The sequence below is a fragment of the Ruditapes philippinarum genome, unplaced genomic scaffold (genome assembly GCF_026571515.1).
Source record: "Ruditapes philippinarum isolate M1 unplaced genomic scaffold, ASM2657151v2 ctg3820_1_1_1_1, whole genome shotgun sequence".
Taxonomy (NCBI): Eukaryota; Metazoa; Mollusca; class Bivalvia; order Venerida; family Veneridae; genus Ruditapes; species Ruditapes philippinarum.
The window spans coordinates 107,111-127,271 of record NW_026865720.1 but is presented as its reverse complement, the minus strand read 5'-3'; the positions used below and the strand labels follow the sequence as shown (position 1 = coordinate 127,271).

The following is a 20,161-nucleotide window of genomic DNA, read 5'->3' as shown; positions in this document are numbered from 1 at the left end:
TTACACCCCCCTTTGAGAAAACCCGTTTTATGGTCAACTTTATGCGAAATTTGTTTAAACTCGGATGCCTTATGTATAAGTTTTTACGGGTTTAAAACACAAGGGTGGCACATGCTTGGATGGAGAGACAAAATTACCAGCTATTTCTTTTTAATTTTACTTCACTGTAAAACACCTTTTAAATGTGAATCTGGGACATAAATGTGGAAAACATTAAAAAGATTTTCTTTAAACATGTTTTTTTTCTTTTTCTTGTGGTGGGCCATCCGATGTGTATTTTTTTTCTATGGTCATTGATTAAAAGTCGTGTTAAGTGGGCTGAATGCAACTCCTGTTAATCCCTTCCGGAATTCATTCCGTCCTAATATTTTTCTCACAGGCAGTGTTTAAAATGAAACACCGTAACCAATATATGACAGGAATAAACAGATCAAAAAGCCGTTAAAACTTACAAATTAAGCAGAATTGACACGACTATTTAGATTCAAAAGGTAGATACAGTAGAAAACAAGTATATTTCTTGTTTTGAGAACCTAAATTAATTCCTGAAGCTTGGAAATAGCAATGAAATTTTAGTGTAAGTGAAAGGTATTCGGATAGTGAACTGTATTCGGATACTTTTTACTGTTACATACTATCATTCAGCATAATTATTGTTTTGATAGATAATAATACGATTGCGTCAAGGAAAAGTTTATTGGGTTCTTGGCATTATCAGATTATTAACTGTCAATTCACGAATTCGAAAACCTAGCTAAACGCCGTTTTCCGGTACTTTCTGTACATAGCTCTGGGGAATTCACCCAATGGAGTGTAATAGCGAACTCGATGTTTTCGGCCTTTTTTAAAATCAAATTGAAATAAAGTAATTATTTCTTTATAAGAAAATAATTAGATATCATTGTATGAATAATTCCATACCAAAAATAAAGTAAATACACAAGTTAACGCAGAAAATAACCTTATTTATTATGGAAGATTCCACTACGTCTGTTTGAATTTTATTGATTTTCATTATAAACAATTTATTTTTTTTGAATAATTTGGAATAGATATTAAAGGAATATTGATAATTTTCAAAAACATCAATTTTTTCACCTTAAACAGTTAAATACTGATAGAAAAATCGAAATATCACGTAACTGTGTTATGTACTTCATTTGATGTAATTCCCCAGAGCTAAAACGGTAACGTACCGGAAAACGGTGTTTAGCTAGGTTTTCGAAAAGGTCAATGCTTATTTGATTAATTGACCAGACAATTTTTAAGACGAGTTGACCACGGGACGAGTTGACTCTAAATCCCCGGATTATTGGTAACGTCGACAGTGAATCCTTCAAATTTTTGTAAAATCTATACAAAAGGGTCATAGGCTTGCAAATTTTTGCCTTATTGATTAAACGTAACTAAATATTGTCCCATTTTACACTGTTTATTCTGTATGGTCAAATCATTATGTACAGAATAAGGGAGTATGCAGAAAAAAGACTTTGCCCAAACAAATTATCTTGATGTCTCCTTGACAAGTCTAAATAGTTGAACTACACCAAGGGAAGAGTCAGATTGTATAATTGATTATTTTCAAGTAAATGTTCACAGCCCAAGATAAGTTAAATTACCATTTAGGCATTTTTAGAAAGAAATCATAAAAGCACCTGGAGCCATATGATCTCAAAACTGTCGTTATAACTTAAAGCAGCATGCCTCCACATAGTTCTAATTATAAGACCTATTTGTAACTTATTACATATTTATCAATCATTAATCTGATATTTTACATTTTTCATTTTCCATGTTACGTTAGGTCTTAACAGATCACTCCAAAAACGTGCAGCAAACAGTTTGACATTAGACATCAATTTTAAGAATTTATGCATTTAAACAATTAAGACAGCGTGTATTTACTGTTACATTAATTTTGACCTATTTATGAACAAAACTAAAAAATAAATACCTTTGAACAAAATAAACTGTCACATCCGAAAAATAATGATTAAATCCTCTCATTTAATTAAATTCCTTATACAGCCGATAAAAAAATCGCCGCCATACAGTGCGCAAAATCTGATTGGCTAATTCAAATGCAAGCATTTAAATGAGTCAGAAGTTTCTAACAGAATATTTTTTTAAGAAATAATTGCGCATGCACTGTCAGCGTGCTCAAATATATTTTTCTGTTCAAAAATTTGAAAACAATCTGTAAAACGCTTTACTTAACCAGTATGGCCTAAAGGCAAAAATAGATTGATATTTATACTTTTAATTGATAAGTACATTGTTTGAGAGTTTTTGTTAATGATTGAGCATGAAATTGAAAGAAAAGAAGATAAGCTTTTGAACATACATGCCATAATTTTAAGACACATTTCTGGGACACTTTTCAATTGGAGGTGGGGCATTGATCAGCAAACGTATTTTTTTTTAATTTACATAGTGGCATACAACCTATATTACCGGTATTTACAACTTGCAAAGTTAATGACACCATAAACAAAAGACAGAATGTCAATAATTATTAACAGTTCTTCTATCTTTTTTTAAGTATTTAGGCATCGTTAATTCAATCAGTCACAGAATAGAATAAAGCTATGTTAAGTAATGACAATTGAATATGTCATTTACCTGAAACATTCGCTGAATCTTGTAGATTTCATCACCTCATATTTAGCGATAATTTTCACGGTGTTTGACCACTAATAACTGCCTCCAGGCGGATTAAATTTATACTGGCCAGTTGTTAATTACAGTGTATGACACCTTCACTCAGGAAGCAGCAGGGGGTAAACAATTAATCTTTTAATTGATCAAAATTATTGCTGATAATTGTTTGTTGGAAGGGGAACGTAGATATACCTTTAAAAGGATTAGTGTCACCATTGTAATGCTGTTAGGGGATAATCGTTCGTTATCAGCGTTCTAGACTAGTTTATAAAAACTTGACAATAAAATTATATAAAAATGTAAAATTTCTTGCTTCAAAGTAGATTATCTTAGATTTTTTTTACCGGGACACCTCCGGGACAGACACCTTATTTCCGGGACTGTCCCGGACATCCGGGATGTTATGGCATGTATGCTTTTGAATAAAGCTTGAAAGGCACGACAATAGACATTTTTTTATTTTTTTAAAATGCTATGCTTGTATGAGCAATAACTATTAGACATCAGGCTTGACCGACATAAACTATAACAAGCCAGTAATGTCTAATATATTGGACTAGCCTCTACATGCTGTTTTCATGAAAAATTTGAAAATGTTTTTCAAATGTAGAAAGTAGTGAAGTGAATAAAGAAAGTACATGTATGTAATTTACACAATCAATATGGCTCTGTAAGTCCATGTGCAATTGCCAAAAAAGAGGTCAAGTCAAGATATGCAAAAGTAGCTCTTACTGTATTAAAAATTAGTCATGCAGTAGACATATGGTGTTAAATACTGCAAAATCAATCGTTAATCATACATAACATGTAAATCATTACTTAAAACTTGAATATTTTTACTTTTCTTATAATTTGAGTACATTTTTCTCAAGTTTGATTTTCTTGAAATAATTGGGCTCATCTGGAGGCATGTGGCTTTAAAATAAACAAAAAATGATGAAAAGAAATAAATTTGAAACTATCTGAACCATCTATATTATGAAGTTTATAATTTTCTTTAAATTATATATTTATGATGTTTTCAGTTAACAATGGCAGAGGAGGAGGTTAATGAAATTGGTGATGGTATGCATATACTGAATCTGAGCTATATCAATTTCAAAAATGACTCCCATGAATCAGCATTATTGAAAGAAATGAAGAAACTTTTTGATGAGGATCTTCTTAAAGATGTCACTCTGTGCGTTGGGAATCTGGAGTTTGGGTGCCATAAAAATGTTCTTGCTGCAACAAGTCCTTATTTTAAACTTATGTTTACCTTAGAGATGGCTGAGAGTAAAAAAGACAGGATTGAGCTGTTTGAGATTGATTCAAGATCATTGAAAGAAATCATTGAATATGCTTATACAGGGAAAGTTCGGATCACAAGGAGAAATGCTCAAAATTTGCTAAGTGCTGCGACGTTATTTCAGATACTTCCTGTACAAAGAGCTTGTGCAAAGTTTATGGAAACTCAGCTCGATATTAATAATTGTATTGGTATTAACTTCATAGCAGAAATTCACAACTGTACTGCACTGAAGATTAAAGCTAGGGAGTTTATCGAAAAGAATTTTGTTGAAGTTTGTGGAAACGAGGAGTTCTTGTCATTAACATTTAACAAATTGGCAGAAATTGTTATGTCGGATGAGCTCAATGTTGAAAAAGAAGAAATAGTTTTAGATGCTGTTATTTCATGGGTTGAACATGACTTTGAATCAAGAAAGGTGCATTTTTGTGATATATTACAGATGATAAGAATTGGACTATTGAGCAAGCGATATGTGAAGGAAATTCTGGCCAAGCACAAGCTTGTGAAAGAGTGTAAGAAATGTAAAGAGTATATTAAAGATCTAAAAGATTATGAAACCAACCCAGGAACATATGTTGGAGAAAATGAGTTCAGTTTGAGTCTGAGATCGGGTATGTACCACCCCGAGGGTTGTTTGCTCATCATTGGAGGGGTTGAGTTGACGTCGGTGCGACCCTGTATTAACTGTTTTAACCCCGTCTCTCAGGAGTGTTTCTATATTGAGGAATTTCCAGAACCACGGAAACAGGATACATATGATTGTGAAGATGTTGCTTGTGTTGTCACTGGAGACAATCTCATTTTTGCAGGTTTGAAAATGCTTTTTTAAGTACATGTATGTTTGTTTGATTGGGTTTTACGTCACACCGACAGTATAGGTCATTTGGCGACGTACCAGCTTTACTGGTGGAGGAAGACCTCAGGTGCCCTTCCTTGCATCATTTCAGGCACGAAAGGGCACCTGAGTAGAACCACCGGCGTTCTGTAAGCTAGCTGGATAGTTTCCTCACATGAAAGAATCCAGAGTCCCTGTCAGGATTCGAACCCACAGCGGTAAGGGGCAAGTGGTTTGAAGTCAACTACCTTAATCACATCAATTTCCTTCTATTTTATCATCACCATGGAGTGATTTTCCTTGAATTATAAAGAGTTACTAAATCAGAACTACAAACTTAGTCGTATAAGATAAAATGTTACTCAAATAATCTCTCTTAGAGCACTTTGAGTTAATACTATAAATAGAATAGGTTTCAATAAAACTATTGAAAAAATAATACATGCCAAATCATTATGAAGTCAAAAACCTAGTATTTTATTTACAAGTATGGTAACAAAGAACTCATTTCTAGAACATCTCCTCAAACCTGTTTGCTTTTATATTTATAGGGGGTGGAAACTATATTTACCATCACTTGTTTGAGGACTCGGAAGATGACTCATTCGAAGAGCTAGAATATAAGGAATATATTGTACAAAAAGATTTCTACCAGTATGATATGGACCACAATGAGTGGATTGCTAAATCACCAATGTTGTTTCCGAAATCAAACTTCACACTAGCCAGCTTGAATGGAAAGGTATATTGCTTCGGAGGGTTGACGGAAAACAAGCATCCCACTGAAATAATTGAAGTATATGATATAGAGAGGAATAGATGGAATTATCAGGGCATGTTACCTACGACCCTCGTTGATTTGGCCTCTGTGGTGTTTAATGAGAATATATACCTACTTGGAGGGCGTACAGGAGTAGGTGCTCACAACAGCCTTATAAGGTAAGGTTTAACTGTAAATCTATGAGAGTTGCTGGGTCTCTTTGATTTTCTTGACATTCTTTAAAAAACTTTTGCAAATGATTTAAGAGCCAAAAATTTTAAGTGTCTGTTAAAAAGATTTATAAATCTTCTGATAACATGTACATTGTGTTCATGACCAAAAAAAAATTGTATAAAAAAAAATGGCAAAACAAATATTTTTCCTTCTGATAAAGTATACAATTTGTGTCTTTAAACTGTTTTAATATACAGTAGATACATCATTAGCATTAAAACTGCAAGTTAAAGATTTTTTTATTACAAAAACAAATTTAAAAGTGGCAGCAGAATCAATTGTACATCTAGAAAAAGGAATAGATATTGGAATAACTTCAATAAGATTTTACATGTAATAACATCACATTTATTTGTAGATACAACCCTGAGACAGAAGAGTGGACGTCTCTTGCTGGAATGTTGACACCAAGATTCAACTTTGGGGCTTGTATCCATGATGGAGAGATCTTCGCGGCTGGCGGACAGATCTACTCACATGCGTCTTACACCATCAATAGAGAAGTGTTGCGAACCGTTGAAGTCTATAACATAGAGGCAAACCAATGGCGATTAGGACCTGAACTTCCCGTCGACATGTTTAATGTTGGCCTGTGCGTGATTAACGGTGCAATGTATGCTTGCGGTACGCCAGAATACGAGGAAGATTTAACCTCTCAGAGGTCATATAATGCCGTGTGTAGACTAGATCTAGGTACAAACACGTGGGAGATGATAGAAGAGAGCCTTTGTAGCGTTAGAAACTTCCGGTGTGTTATGGCAAAAATGCACACCAGAAAACTTCAGAAAGTCTTCTCATCTTCATGTGTGTGATTTGTTTTCATTTTTAGAACCTGCCAATGTCTTTTGGACCAAACCGACCTTTTTAAGACCAAAAAACTTCAGTATACCAGATCTTGCCTGATTGATAATTACGTGTTCACAGTTCTTATTAAAATAGCAATTTTCATGTATCTATTGAAATATAAGAAGTTTATGGTAAAGAATAAATTCATTTACTTCTTAACAAAAAGAGTATTTATAACATTGTTAATTAGAACTAAAAACTAAAAAGTACATGTAACATACTAGTATCAAACTTTGAAAACCTAAAACAATTTTGAATTGTTTTCTTTACATATCAAACAAAAAAGATTATTTGTATTATTTATATTGGAAATACTTATTTATATTTATAGCAATATATGAGACAAGATGTTTTTGCTTGGTCAATATTGTGACTAAGTGTTGTTGCTTTATGTGATACAACATTGTTTTTTGTTTTTTTACAAGATGTGGCAAATGTTATAATATAATATAAATTTTACTACACATTGTGCTCAAAGATTGTTTTTTGGTGTTAAGAATAGCAAATATTTATCAAGTTTTGCATTTGTACTGGGACAGAAAGCTACACTACACATATTTGTTTTTTCCAAATAGTATTTAAAATATTTATTGACTTGGTTGATTTGTGCCATTTTAATGGATACAAAGTATCCTTAGTCCTAGGTTAGATATTTTATAGATAATTAATATTTTATTAATATATAATGTTGCCTTGGAAACACTGTATTTAATAAAGGTAAAAAAATATGCAAAACTTTTTTCCTTAACAAACCCTTAATTGTCTAGTCAATTTATGCTTTTCTAAGGAAAATTTTCAATTCAATAAAAAAAAGAATAATCATATTTTTCCTTAACAAAAAAAAAGAACACACCTTACCTACTGGTACTTACAGTATCTTTGTCTTAGTGGTAGTTAGAAACAGGATTCAAGGTTATAAAGAACCTTTCTAAGCTCCTACTCAGATCCCAGGTATTTGATTAGTCAGAAACCATCACAAAATGTATATTTAATTCAGGACAGAACTCCAAAAAATAATTTATAACCTTTTGGACAGGCTTTATTTTATTGTGGCCCAAGATCTATTTCAGCTTATAACAGTCAATAAGAGTTTTTTCTATGTTTTTATCCTCATTCATAAAGATTTTGATGCATAAGATAGATTCTACAACAGAATATATATAGATATCATGGTCAGTGTGATCAAGTTTAACAAAACATATATTACATTAGATGTTTTTTTGTTGTAACATATCATGAGAAATTATACATTAAAATGGTATATATTTTTTGTAATATGTATTGAACGAAAAAATAGGCATATTTTACATGTTTAATTTCTTCTGCACATGTAACCAAATATTATAATATTTGTTGCCTTTTAACCTTAACCTGCTGAATGTCTGAAATGCTTTTGACTACCTTCAAATTGTTTAACTGTCCCGTGTCAGTTTTTGGGTAGAAGTGTGTGTGACCTGGTGGTCAAGGTTGTTGACTTTAAACCACTTGTTTCTCACAGCTATAGGTTGAAGCAATGCAAGCCTCTTTGGAATCTTTCATGTGAGAAAACTATCCAGCTAGTTTATGAAACATCAGTGGTTCTACTCAGATGCCTGTTTGTGCCTGAAATAATGCACAGAGTGGCATAGGTCTCCCTCAACCAGTAAACCTGGAAAGTCGCTATATGACATATACTGTGTTGGTGTAACGTAAAACCCAACCAAAAGAAATCAATTTTGGGTATACCAACATGAAAATTGAAAGTTGGTTAGCAGTATACAGCCTGGTCAGATTGCATAACATGCAGGTTGGTGGGGCTCTATACGGATTGTAAAAAAAATCCTTTCAGTTCCAGCAGAGTAAGGGTTAAGAATAGATTGCAGTGCTTGTGCATCCTATTTTATTTATCTATTTTTTTGCTAAAAGCTGTGATAAACCATAAATACAATCTTTGTTATATGTGACCATTTATTTATTTATTTGAAAGTGTTGTACCCATATAAAGTTTAGTCAAATTTTAAAGTGTTGTTTGCATCTATGTTGTTCCAAGTTTGTTGCATTTAATATACATACATTTTGTTGGATATTTTATTTCAGTGGAAACCATTTTTGAAAGCGTGTAGTCTATTTCACAGTACTAGTAATTATTGATTTAAATATTCCAATATGATAAGCTGTATACATGTGTTTTTCTCTCTTATGTCAGAAAACTGAAATTCAATCAGATTTGGCAGAAGTGGTATGCAAAGAGACATCTGAGCATTATACTAAAGTACATGTAATTATCAGGCTCAAATAATTGTAATCTATTAGTGAATTACTGTCCTCCTGTACTTTATTTGCTCCTTGATAGTTAAAAACCTATGTAAAATGATATTTGTATTATATAAGATTTTATAACAAAGGACATTGTATCTGTGTGTAACATACACATTTAAGATGCAGTTCGAAGTTTGAAAACCAATATTCACTTGAAGGCACATTATGCCTCAGAAATCCAAATGTTTTAATTTGATTTAGAGTGTGTTACATGTTTAAATACTGAAGGAAGTAGCACTGAATGTGCAGTAATGTGTTGTAAATGTAGCAAAATGTAAACAAAGTAGCATTTCAGCTTCCATACAAAATACTTATTTACTATAATTATATTAATTGCTGAAAGAGCAAAAGCAGCAAAAGATAGTTTATGAAAATTGAGTATAATTTTGTAAACTGTAAAAAAAATTCCAGAAATAAAGTTTTTGAGGAAAAAAAATGATAGCATTTCTGATGCATAATGGGCCTTTAACATCAGATGATCTGTATGTACAGTTTTAATGTTTAGTGGATTTATTGTCCTGCTCTGACAGTACTGGTTAACTCTGTAATTATGGCTTCTGACATCCAGATTTATACTAGAAACTTTAATATTGTAGTGTAATAAATTTCCATGTAGAAATACTTATAGCTAACTGTTAAATATTCATTTATATGAAGTAATGTCCAAATAAAAGAAATTGTGCATGTGTATTTAATATTTACATAAGTACAAGATCAGGGTACCTAATTAGATATGCTAAAATAAATATGTATAACAACTTATATATTGAGTGTGAACCACTATTTTGGTGGAAAACAGCTATTGTAGTACAGCCGATATAGAAGATAGCTAAAGTAGCAAATGTAGTATTTTATCGTCGCAAGTTTTCTTCATAATGTTGAATGAAATAAATATATATTGAAGTATTTTTTTGGTGATTATTTCATTTGCTCAATTAAATTTAATTGTTGGATGGATATTCAACATATTCAAGTTAATATAAGCAGTATGACAAATTGACTCAGTTAGGCCATAGCCCACTCCGGCTTCATTAAGACAGGGCCATATATAGGCTTCATGAGACTCTGTTCCACACTAACTTGGTATGCTCAGGTCCGCACTTAGCTATATTAGACTTAGTTTAGCCATTGTCATCATTATTTTATTTAATTTCAACCTTCTTGAAAGGTGTTTAATCAGAAAAATCTTGGTGAAATGAATTTTAATCGGCCAATAGTTTCAGGCTATATTTATGATTATATTATCCTGATATAAAATCCCTATTCAGTACATTAAATATCAATGATAGTCTGTCAGCAAGCCCTCGTTACCAATGATGATTACAAATCCGAGGTTTTATAAGCTTTAACTTATAACTTCATTTAAGAGAACCTGGGCTATTTGAAATTGTTTGATGCTTCCTTCTTAGTCATGGTCAGTTATTTTTAACATGCCATGTCTTTCTACAAGACCTTTTTTACATGCATGAATGATGCCCCAAAAGAGGTGCTCATTATCTGCAAGTTGATCAAGGACATTAAAGTGGGCTTTAATAAACTAAGTTGGAAATGGTTTCTAAAAAAGTTCAGATCCAGAATAAATTGAAATATTCATCAGATACAATTTATTTGTCCTTTTTAACCCCTTCACTCTGACTCACTCCTGTTACATGTACATGTGCGAAACCGTCCAGCATTTAAATGTCAGTAACATTACATGACATATGATATTCTGATCGACATTTAAAATGATTTGTAACATTACGTCACTCCTGAAAATGTCAATGGAAGAATTGCTCTTTCTTTGAAGCAGCATACTGCCAGGTTCATGCTAATTTTCATGATTTTTTTTTTAATTATTCAAAAAAAAAAATTGTCATGTGAACAAAGAAAGTAATTTACAAATTTTAATCTACGAAAATTACCAAAAAACAGGTAAGAATATGCTTAAATAGCCCTTAATAGAGTTAGTCATGCAGTATAAATTTGGTGTTAAATACTGCAAAATCAGTCATTAATCGCGCATAACATGTAAATTACTACTTGGTTTCTGACTATTTTTACTTTTGGCTAATCTGGAGACATGCAACTTTAAATTGAGAAACATAAATTATATTCAAACACAAGACAAGATATATTTTACTTTTGTTTTTATTCAATGATTACTTTAAAGTAAACACAGCCTCTGTACAATTGTTTTTTAAGTATTACATATCACAGAATGTTTATATATGTACAAAGATATACATAAATACTTTAAACACATAATCAGTATAGTGTAACTACAACAAGAGCCACCGCCGGGCGGGGGAAACGCTCGACTTTTTACTTTCTCTAAAAGCAAACAAAGAAATGTTTGAACAAAATCTTTAAATATACTAATTTATATATATATATAAATAGAAACACGCAATTCTATAAATAGAAAATTCTATAAATAGAAACACACAATTCTATAAATAGAAATGCGCAATTCTATAAATAGAAAATTCTATAAATAGATGACAAGTGGTGTTGACACATGGTGACACGTAGTGGTGGTGACACGTGGTAGTGTCATGTGGTGGTGACACGTGGTGGTGTCACGTGGTGGTGACACGTGGCAGTGACACATGGTGGTGACATGTGGTGTTGACACGTGGCGGTGACACATGGTGACACGCGGTATTGCCACGTGGTGATGACACGTGGTGGTGACACGTGGTGGTGACATGTGGTAGTGTCACGTAGTAGTGTCATGTGGTGGTGTCACTTAGTGGTGACATGTGGTGTCATTGGTGGTGACACGTGGTGGTGTCACGTGGTGGTGACATGTGGTGGTGGTGACACATGGTGGTGGCATGTGGTGTCATCCGGTGGTGTCACTTGGTGGTGGTGACACGTGGTAGTGGTGACACATGGTGTTACGTGGTGGTGACATGTGGTGGTGGTGACACATGGTGGTGGTGGTGACACGTGGTGGTGACACGTGTTGTTGTTGTTGTTAATGATGATGCACTCACACCAATAAATATATATGGTCATTTAATGCACAAATCTGAGAAAATTCAGTCATTTAACCTTCAAGGTCAAGGTCATTAAAGAGCCCTAGTGTTTGATAAACAACAAGGTCTTGTCCTTAAGTATGTTCTGTTATAATATGAAGTTGATCCCTTCAATAATAGCAAAGTTACAGCCAGTAACAGCCAAAACAATGAACATTTCAATAATTTGAACTTCAAAGTCAAGGTCATTAATGAGTGAAGGTCAAGGTCTGTCTGGTTATTTTTAAGGGTTATCCTTGAAGATTATTATGTTCAAGTTTGAAAACAATCCATTCAATAAAAAACAAAGTTACAGCCAATCATAGCCAAAAAAATGAAAATTTCAACAATTTGACCTTCAAAGTCAAGGTCATTTATGAGTGAAGGTCAAGGTCTGTCTGGTTATTTTTAAGGGATATCCTTGAAGATTATTATGTTTAAGTTTAAAGACAATCCATTCAAAAATAACACAGTTACAGCCAATAACAGTATGAACAAGCAAAATTTGGACTTTTAACCTTGAAGGTCAAGGTCATTCATGGATGAAGGTCAAGGTTAGTGTGGTCTACTGAAAGGTCTTGTCCAAAGGGTTGTTGTGGCCAAGTATGAAGACAATACACCAAGAAATAAAAAAGTTATGATCCAGGTACAAGTTTGCAGACGGCAACGTCGCCGAAACTATAGCAATACCTCTACATTTTTTTTTCAAAAAAAAAAAAGTCGAGCTAAAAAGTACACTTGTCAACATTTTGTACAAATGTTGTCTTCAATTAACTGTATCTTTAAACAATAATATCATATTTAAATATTAATAATTTTAAACCCCTCTATGAAGCAATAGGTAGGTTATAAATACATATATTTACAAGCTTATGTCCCTCTGCAACTGTCGCCTAATAAATATCTAACTAAAAGTATCCTTGAAATTTGATGTTACCAAAACTTACTATTTCTGTTATGGCCCATTTCTTATACTTTCAGAACAAGATGGTCAACCCTTCTGTCAAATCCTGTTCATAAAATTTAATGTTAAAAACCATATGAATATTCATAAATTGTTTTATAAATGGTACCTTATGTATATGATTTGACAATAAATTATGTTGAAACTAAACTAAGTTATGGCAAAACCTACATTTTTAGTCATTCAACCTTTACACACTGTAGATCACTGTGTTAAATGAATGATGGATATAAATGTTTGGCTTGTGGTATAAAAAAATCAATTAAAACATGTATCAGTTGTTGATATACATATGATATTAATAAGTACCACTAAATCTAAACAGTAAAATCCCACAATGAATATTTATGATACAATTAAATGAAACATGTTAACACAATCTAAAGTTTACTTAAACACAATCAACAATTTTAACCCTGAGCCAGCTGGCCACTACTGATGCTAACCATGCAGATCAAGATGAGCTGGCACATCTGTGGTGTCTGATCATGGTCTGCACTATTTTCTGTACTCATTAAAAAACTTATGAATGGCTTTGTCCACACAAGTCCATTTAAGATGTTCAGCAAAGTTAGGGTTAATATCATCCAGATATTACCTCAGGTAAAACAGTTGTTTTTACATGCACTCTTTAAAATTACTTTATTAATTTTACTGACATTAATTCGTAAATGATTTTTTTTTCCAGACTACAAGTAAACAATTTTTACAGAAATATTTTGTTTTTTAGACAACTAAATTAAACACATTAATGGATTTTAAATATATATTGTAAACTATCATTAAGATTTTGAATCCTGGCAGCAATAGATCATTGATCAGTTAAGTCAGGCCAGCCTCTATATCCCTGCTGTCAGGCCAGCCTCGGCATCCAGGCCGTCAGGCTAGCCTCAGCATCCAAGTTGTCAGACCGACCTAGATATCCTGCTGTCAGGCAAGTCTCTTTATTTCAGCTCCTTTTTAAACACTTGAAATTATTTCATGATTTCAAATTATCGTACATAACACAAATGATTGTAAAAAATCAAATCCAAACTAGAACAAGTCTAAAATTATTCAAATTTTGCATAAAAAAATTACAATCAGTCCAACCCATTTACTTCATACTTCCGTCAAAACATACAATTAATACACAAACTATTACAGCTACATTTATTCCATGAGAATGAGATTCCATCAAGCTCCTGTATACAGAGAGAAGAAGTAAATATACAGTAAGAATATGGGATATAATAACAATGGTCTCTTTTGCTGAAGTTCTTGAACACAAAGTAATGATCCAGCACTAAAAGCTGCCCACAGTACACCAAGCAACTGAAATATATACAAGAAATTGTTTTAAGTAAATAATATTATAGTCAATACTGAATGTATATGTATGATGACTGAAAAATCTAAATATTCTCTATGAATTTCAATGAGAGTTTGGGGTGCTCTCCCTTTATCTAATTTCTGTTATTAATTTACTCCTTTTTCAAGCATGTTAAAAGGGACTTTACTGAGGTTTTTGACATGTTACTGGAACAATTTTTGAAAGATTTGTGTACCACTTTATGAAGGTCTAGACCAATACTGTGTGCAAATTTTTAGGTCATTCCCTCACCCTGTTTTACCAGAATAGCAAAATAAACCCCAAATGATAAAGAGTTGTAATGCTTTCCACTTAAATCTGGCCAAGAATCGCACTAAAAGTGATTTTCAATTTTATACGGAGTATATTTCTTTGTTATTCTTTGCAGGGTTTTCCATTTTAACTGTTTTACTTGATGTTTGTATAATGTAAGATTTTCAAATTTTATTTTTATAGGCATTTGGACCTCGGTGGAGTTCCTTTAACATACACTTATTCTCAACTGGTTAACTCTAACCTATTTGTGTTAAAGATTATTTAAAAAAAGTGGCAGACCAAATTAACTTGACCAGCAATAGTTTGTGCATCCCTTTATTTAAACTAGACATATTTATTTATTAAGAACCAACAAGATTTCAACAAATTTCTGCAATAAGTATAGATTAGTATTCATTAGTTAGCATTTTACTTGTATTTTAGATTGGTCACGAACAGCACAAAAAATTCAACCAATTTAGTTTGGTAAATGTTTACTAATAATCATTGAAATTATTATTATAAACAGCTGATTTACAAGACTGATTAATATTTAGCAAATTTGCAAAAAGTTAATGTGTTATAATTTATTTGAAATACTGCAGTCCTATTAGACAAAAACTGAATTCAAACACTCATGTAAATTAAACAATAAACAAAACATAATAATGTCCTCACCTTTAATAAAAGGGCAACATAATGAAAAGCTTTAAATAATGGAAGAATGAGTGCAGTTATCACCAATGGCAACACAGAATATCCAACCACACCCAGACACTGTGAATATGATACCTGAAATGTAAAATTTTATGTATGAGCCTTTTTATTTCATATGATGAAACAATGTTATTTCAAATGGATGATAAAAATAAAGTCTGTATTCTCAGTGCATGAAAGGGCAGATGGACCCTCTTTAAGCATAGAATACACACACATGACTGGTAAAATAGTATGCTAGCAACCATATAAACAGCATGTCTTTAAATCATAATAAGTTCATGAAAATTGATGCTGCAGAATTGCATTCTTTGAGTAAAATAAGAATAAGTTAATAATCTATGGTAGACCTGCATGTAGAAAATGGAAACTTCACAATTATCTGATGACTGAATGAGTGCAGGATAATAACAATTAATGTCAATGCACTGTTTGAGGGGGAGCGGTGGCCTAGTGGTTAAGGTGTCTCCCCCTCAACCCTTGGAATAATGGGTTCAAGCCCTACTCAGGTCAAGACCAAGTTTCCACATATGACACCAGAACTGGTTGGTTCCAGGAAGCAGAATCGAAAGTGATTTACTGATTAATACAAGTTACAAGAACTTGTTTCGCAAACAAGCTTAAATAAATATGTTTAAACCATTATTGTCAATTGTCAATTAGACTCAATACAGTCTAGTACTTAACAATATTATGACCTACCTCTCCACCTAGTACCCTGGCCAACATGAAAATGATGAGTGATCCACATATCCAAATAGTTATGATCCATGAAACAACCTGCCATAAAAAAGTTATTATAAAATATTAGCATTATCAATATTTATCTGTAAATAAAATATTGTTAAAACAATACATGCGTAAGGAGAAACTTCATCTATTATTAAAGCTACTATACTTATTCTACTAAGTCAAGTGATTTTTGCAATCCAGGAATATGCCAGAGAAGGTAGCTTCAGTGATAAATTGAGTCTCATTTTATTTTCTGAGATCTCTGATTGAGTGTTCTTTATATTTCAATATCTTAAATATATGTATTATTGTCTTTAGCTAACATTAGTGATTACAGTAAAATGTTATGTACATATATTATTAGAAAATTTGCAAGATCTCAAACTACACTGGTCTTTGTGCATAAGGGAAGATTCTTGTCTTGATGGATCTGGAAATATTGTTTTCAAGATTTGTGTTCAGTTTAATAACCAATAACTTCAAATCATTTGATCTCTCTGTTGTTCTAATTTCTTCAGAAAAATCATTTTAGTTGTGCAAAACAACCCAGAAATGGAAAGCGTTTTTAATGTTTTTAACTCAAATTAGGATAAAAAACTGCCTCAACAAGTGACACCCAATTCTATTCTTAGCATATTTCAATATAACCCTTTGCATAGTATTACTTTTCCATTAGTACTCCAATTTATCTATATAAAAAATTCAAATTTTATGTTTTTGGACATTTGTTCCTCGATTGGGCTCTTTTAAAAGTAGTAGCTTATTATCATAAGCCATATAATTTATCAACTTAACTTACCCTAAACTGTCCATATAATGAGACGAGTGAGTATAACAAGATGACAACAAGAGGTCCCCAGAAATCTGGGTTCTCTCTCACAATATGCCGATTAAATCCAAGCTGTGGTAGGGGAAATAAAACACATCTCAGCTTGTAGTAAATATCCTTCAGATCTATATCAAGTTCCTCTCTGAAATGTTAAAGTCAATTAAAATTTGTTGAATAATTTTAAGAGTAATTTTTCTCCCTTGCTATTGAATACATTAATTTATATATCATATAGGACTAGGTTCATAATATCAAGTTGTTCCAATGCCCCAATCTTAAGATCTGGTGATTCTAAATTGATTAGTAAGGCTTATCAATAATGACAATATGCCAAAGTCTTTATTTAAACAAGCAACAGTGACAAGTTCAAAACTTGCAGCTGAGGAATAAGTCATACAAAACTGTTCAATTATCTTACAATAAAGGTTCTAAATCTTCTTGATCCATATCTTCTTCTTCTAATAACCATCCAAATCCTTTACTATCTAGAAACTGGGATGCTTTTCCACGATTTTTCACACCATATGCAGTTCCTGGTATTGATTTGCTCTCAGCAGAAGGTATTGTTCCTTCCACATCATTATTGTCTGAAATATATTAAAATTCACTTAAATGAATTTGTTAACATTCAATCATTTAAATATTGCTTATACAAGTATAAATAAAAGGACATTTTTTAAACCAAAATAAAGTTGACATATTTTTGGATACAATGTATCTTACAAGTTAGGAGTGTTGATTCCATTAGTTTATCCATTTTATGTTGTGCATACAAGTCAATGAAAAATCCACAGAATTGTAATATTTAAGGTTAATACATGGCTGAGTTGGGTCAGAAAATGATAATCCAGCATCAAAATGAATAATGCCCCAGAGGGCTTCAGCTTGAAGGGCATTATTTACTCACAGCCGATTATCACTTTTCAACCTGTTTCTCACTCCCTAGCATGTATTAATGTAAAACACTTGTTTATAGATGAAGTAAAATTTGAAGTATAGTACTTTTGACAAACTTATATTTCTGTCAATAAATACTGTTTTAAGAGAACCCTCTGAAGCACAGAAACAGAGTTGCTTCCCTATATTGTAGAATCAAGTCACAAGTTTCTATTTCTCTGAAGTTTTTTCTTTTGCGTATCAGTAAAATTACAAATTAGGCCAGATTTCAAACAGTCAACTGTACTTAAACCCCACTTTCACATATGTTCAGCGGGCTTACGGTGACTATAACTTTTCAGCCCCCAGCTGTGAACCAAATTATTAGTAACCGTCCCATGACAACCATTTGTAAAAATTACAAATTATGCGAGTGTATTAAATAGACTAAAAGATATTATAACCTTTCACTTTCAATAATCTGTCAATGAGTATGCTTTGAGGATTTGTCTTATAATTATTTACAATATATGCTGTTGATAACTTATCAGTACTGAAGCTCTTTGATTTGTCAGACCCATTTATTATTATAACAACATAGTGTGTTGGGGGCAAATCACAGAATTTTTAAAACTACCCATATATAATTTTGCATACTACATATAAGAATAAATATATGCGCACTTGACACAGATTTTATATAATAGATATGGAATTTGGAGGTTACGAACCATGGAGGTTACGTACCACTATAGAAATATATAATAAAGTGATAATAAAGGATAAGGTGTGAAACTATCAGGGTTAATGGTTCAAATTGTTTGTGATTTGTTAAATTACTCATTTCTGAATGTGTGATAATCATACATAGATATAGGTAAAACATTTGCATTTATATTAATTGCTCTTATGTGATTTTTAAAAAGTAATATTAAAGTTATAATTTGGTCTATTTTTTATAATTGTTATGCTCTATATTATTTGTATTTATAATAAATTATATATATCGTACGTATCCTCCAAAATATATAAGTGGTACGTAACCTCCAAAAATGGTACGTAACCTCCTGGTACGTATCCTCCGTGGTACGTAACCTCCAGTAATCATAGATATTAGATTTTCATGCACTTGTGCTTATTTAAGTTATCAAAAATTTATGCCCTTACAAATGCTAGTCTTAACATCCAGAAAAAAGGATAATACAACAACCCTGGAAGCTAGTCTGAGTAAGCTTGTCAAGATTACATGGCAAGTCTAGGTGTATTCACCATGGTTACAGACTACTATACATGTAGCTTAATCTTTCTAATTAGGGGAGTAACATAAAAAGAGTTCTAAGGCTTCCAGGTTCTCAAACACCAATGTTAGCAACCAGGTAATAGTAAGATCAAAACTGGCTATATATTACTTACATTAATTATATGTAAATTTGGCTATACAGTAGTATTTACATTTTAGCCCGGGGTTCTGTGATATCATGGTACTTAACGTTTATCAGAAAATATTTAAATACAAATATCATAAATGAATGAGATTTTTCTTCCATCTTATAATTGAACCTTTTCCAGAACTGTTTGTAAAAAAAATATTTCAAAAGAACCAATAAAAATGACATTTTTTAGAATATTTTCAATGTCTGCCATTTTGGGTAATTTCAGAGGAGGTTACTACGGTATCAAGGTAATCCCCAAAAAAGCATGTATGGAAGGATAGATGGGTCAAAACTTTCAAGTTAAGTTGTGAAAAACTTCCAACAGTTAACTTGCTATAAAATTAAAACTATATGAACAGATTATATGTCAGTATATGTGTTTATCACATATTTTAATTGACTGTGTAAAAACCATTAAGGAAAATGGTAGTCAAATATGAAGGTTTTATAGAAAAGTTTTCTTGCCACAAAAACATTCATTATTCACCAAATTTAATTTATTGGCAGATGAAAATGAATCTAGTGTGCAAGTTTTACAAATATTAGCATCATCATGTGTTGCTTTTACTAGCAGTCACAGAAAATTTAAATACCTTGATATCATAGAACCCTTGATATCATAGGAACCGAGTATACTTCTCTATTTTGACATGTTAGTAAACACAGGCACTTTGGGGAGGACAGTCCAAGTTGCTTCTCTACATAATACACGCCTATCAAATTGTTTAACATTTAAACATGGATGGGGCAGCTGTTACAATAATAAAATTGTATTATTTTCACATAGGGGAACATTTTCTTTTTTATTATGAACATAACAGAAAATTATTTACTCCAATCATCTGATCATTTTACCCGTTAAAGAAGACCCTTGAACAAACTGAAATTCATCTTGATTTAACTTTCCAGTCTGTCCATACGATTGACTATATGGGGGTGGTTGATTGTCGTCTAGGCCTCCCAAATCCACGGTGAAATTCCCTGGTGATGTGGAAGTTTGTCCATACCCGGCCATTGTTGGGGTGATAGCTCTATCGCCGATCATTCGAATTCATAGAATTCAGATTTTTGATATTA

General features: G+C 32.1%; 2 protein-coding genes across 3 annotated transcripts; one reads left to right on the top strand and one right to left on the bottom strand.

Annotated features, from left to right (window-relative positions):
- The first annotated feature begins 347 nt into the window (after nucleotides 1-347).
- On the top strand, nucleotides 348-9,833 carry LOC132730080 (kelch-like protein 3). 2 transcript variants are annotated; one of them, XM_060715934.1, is made up of 4 exons: nucleotides 348-491; nucleotides 3,687-4,761; nucleotides 5,339-5,726; nucleotides 6,140-9,833. In XM_060715934.1, the coding sequence occupies exons 2-4, from the start codon at nucleotides 3,693-3,695 to the stop codon at nucleotides 6,591-6,593; spliced, it is 1,911 nt and encodes a 636-aa protein (XP_060571917.1). In that variant the 5' UTR covers nucleotides 348-491; nucleotides 3,687-3,692; the 3' UTR covers nucleotides 6,594-9,833. The 2 variants fall into 2 exon arrangements, with proteins under 2 accessions (XP_060571917.1, XP_060571919.1); XM_060715936.1 differs by having other exon boundaries at nucleotides 377-577.
- Nucleotides 9,834-11,037: 1,204 nt separating this feature from the next.
- On the bottom strand, nucleotides 11,038-20,131 carry LOC132730088 (protein YIPF4-like). Its single transcript, XM_060715944.1, has 6 exons — nucleotides 19,940-20,131; nucleotides 17,194-17,362; nucleotides 16,746-16,917; nucleotides 15,917-15,994; nucleotides 15,176-15,289; nucleotides 11,038-14,205 (listed from the first exon to the last, which is right to left on the bottom strand). Exons 1-6 carry the CDS (start codon nucleotides 20,127-20,129, stop codon nucleotides 14,068-14,070), a joined length of 861 nt encoding a protein of 286 aa, XP_060571927.1. The 5' UTR covers nucleotides 20,130-20,131; the 3' UTR covers nucleotides 11,038-14,067.
- Nucleotides 20,132-20,161: the final 30 nt, after the last annotated feature.

Excerpts from the sequence above, each read along its gene's own strand:
- LOC132730080 (XM_060715934.1), top strand. The coding sequence starts at position 3,693 with ATGGCAGAGGAGGAGGTTAATGAAATTGGTGATGGTATGCATATACTG. Across the intron at positions 4,762-5,338 it reads AGACAATCTCATTTTTGCAG|GGGGTGGAAACTATATTTAC; the intron begins GTTTGAAAATGC and ends TTATATTTATAG. Across the intron at positions 5,727-6,139 it reads GCTCACAACAGCCTTATAAG|ATACAACCCTGAGACAGAAG; the intron begins GTAAGGTTTAAC and ends ATTTATTTGTAG.
- LOC132730088 (XM_060715944.1), bottom strand. The coding sequence starts at position 20,129 with ATGATCGGCGATAGAGCTATCACCCCAACAATGGCCGGGTATGGACAA. Across the intron at positions 15,995-16,745 it reads CATTATATGGACAGTTTAGG|GTTGTTTCATGGATCATAAC; the intron begins GTAAGTTAAGTT and ends TTTTTATGGCAG. Across the intron at positions 14,206-15,175 it reads ATGTTGCCCTTTTATTAAAG|TTGCTTGGTGTACTGTGGGC; the intron begins GTGAGGACATTA and ends TATATATTTCAG.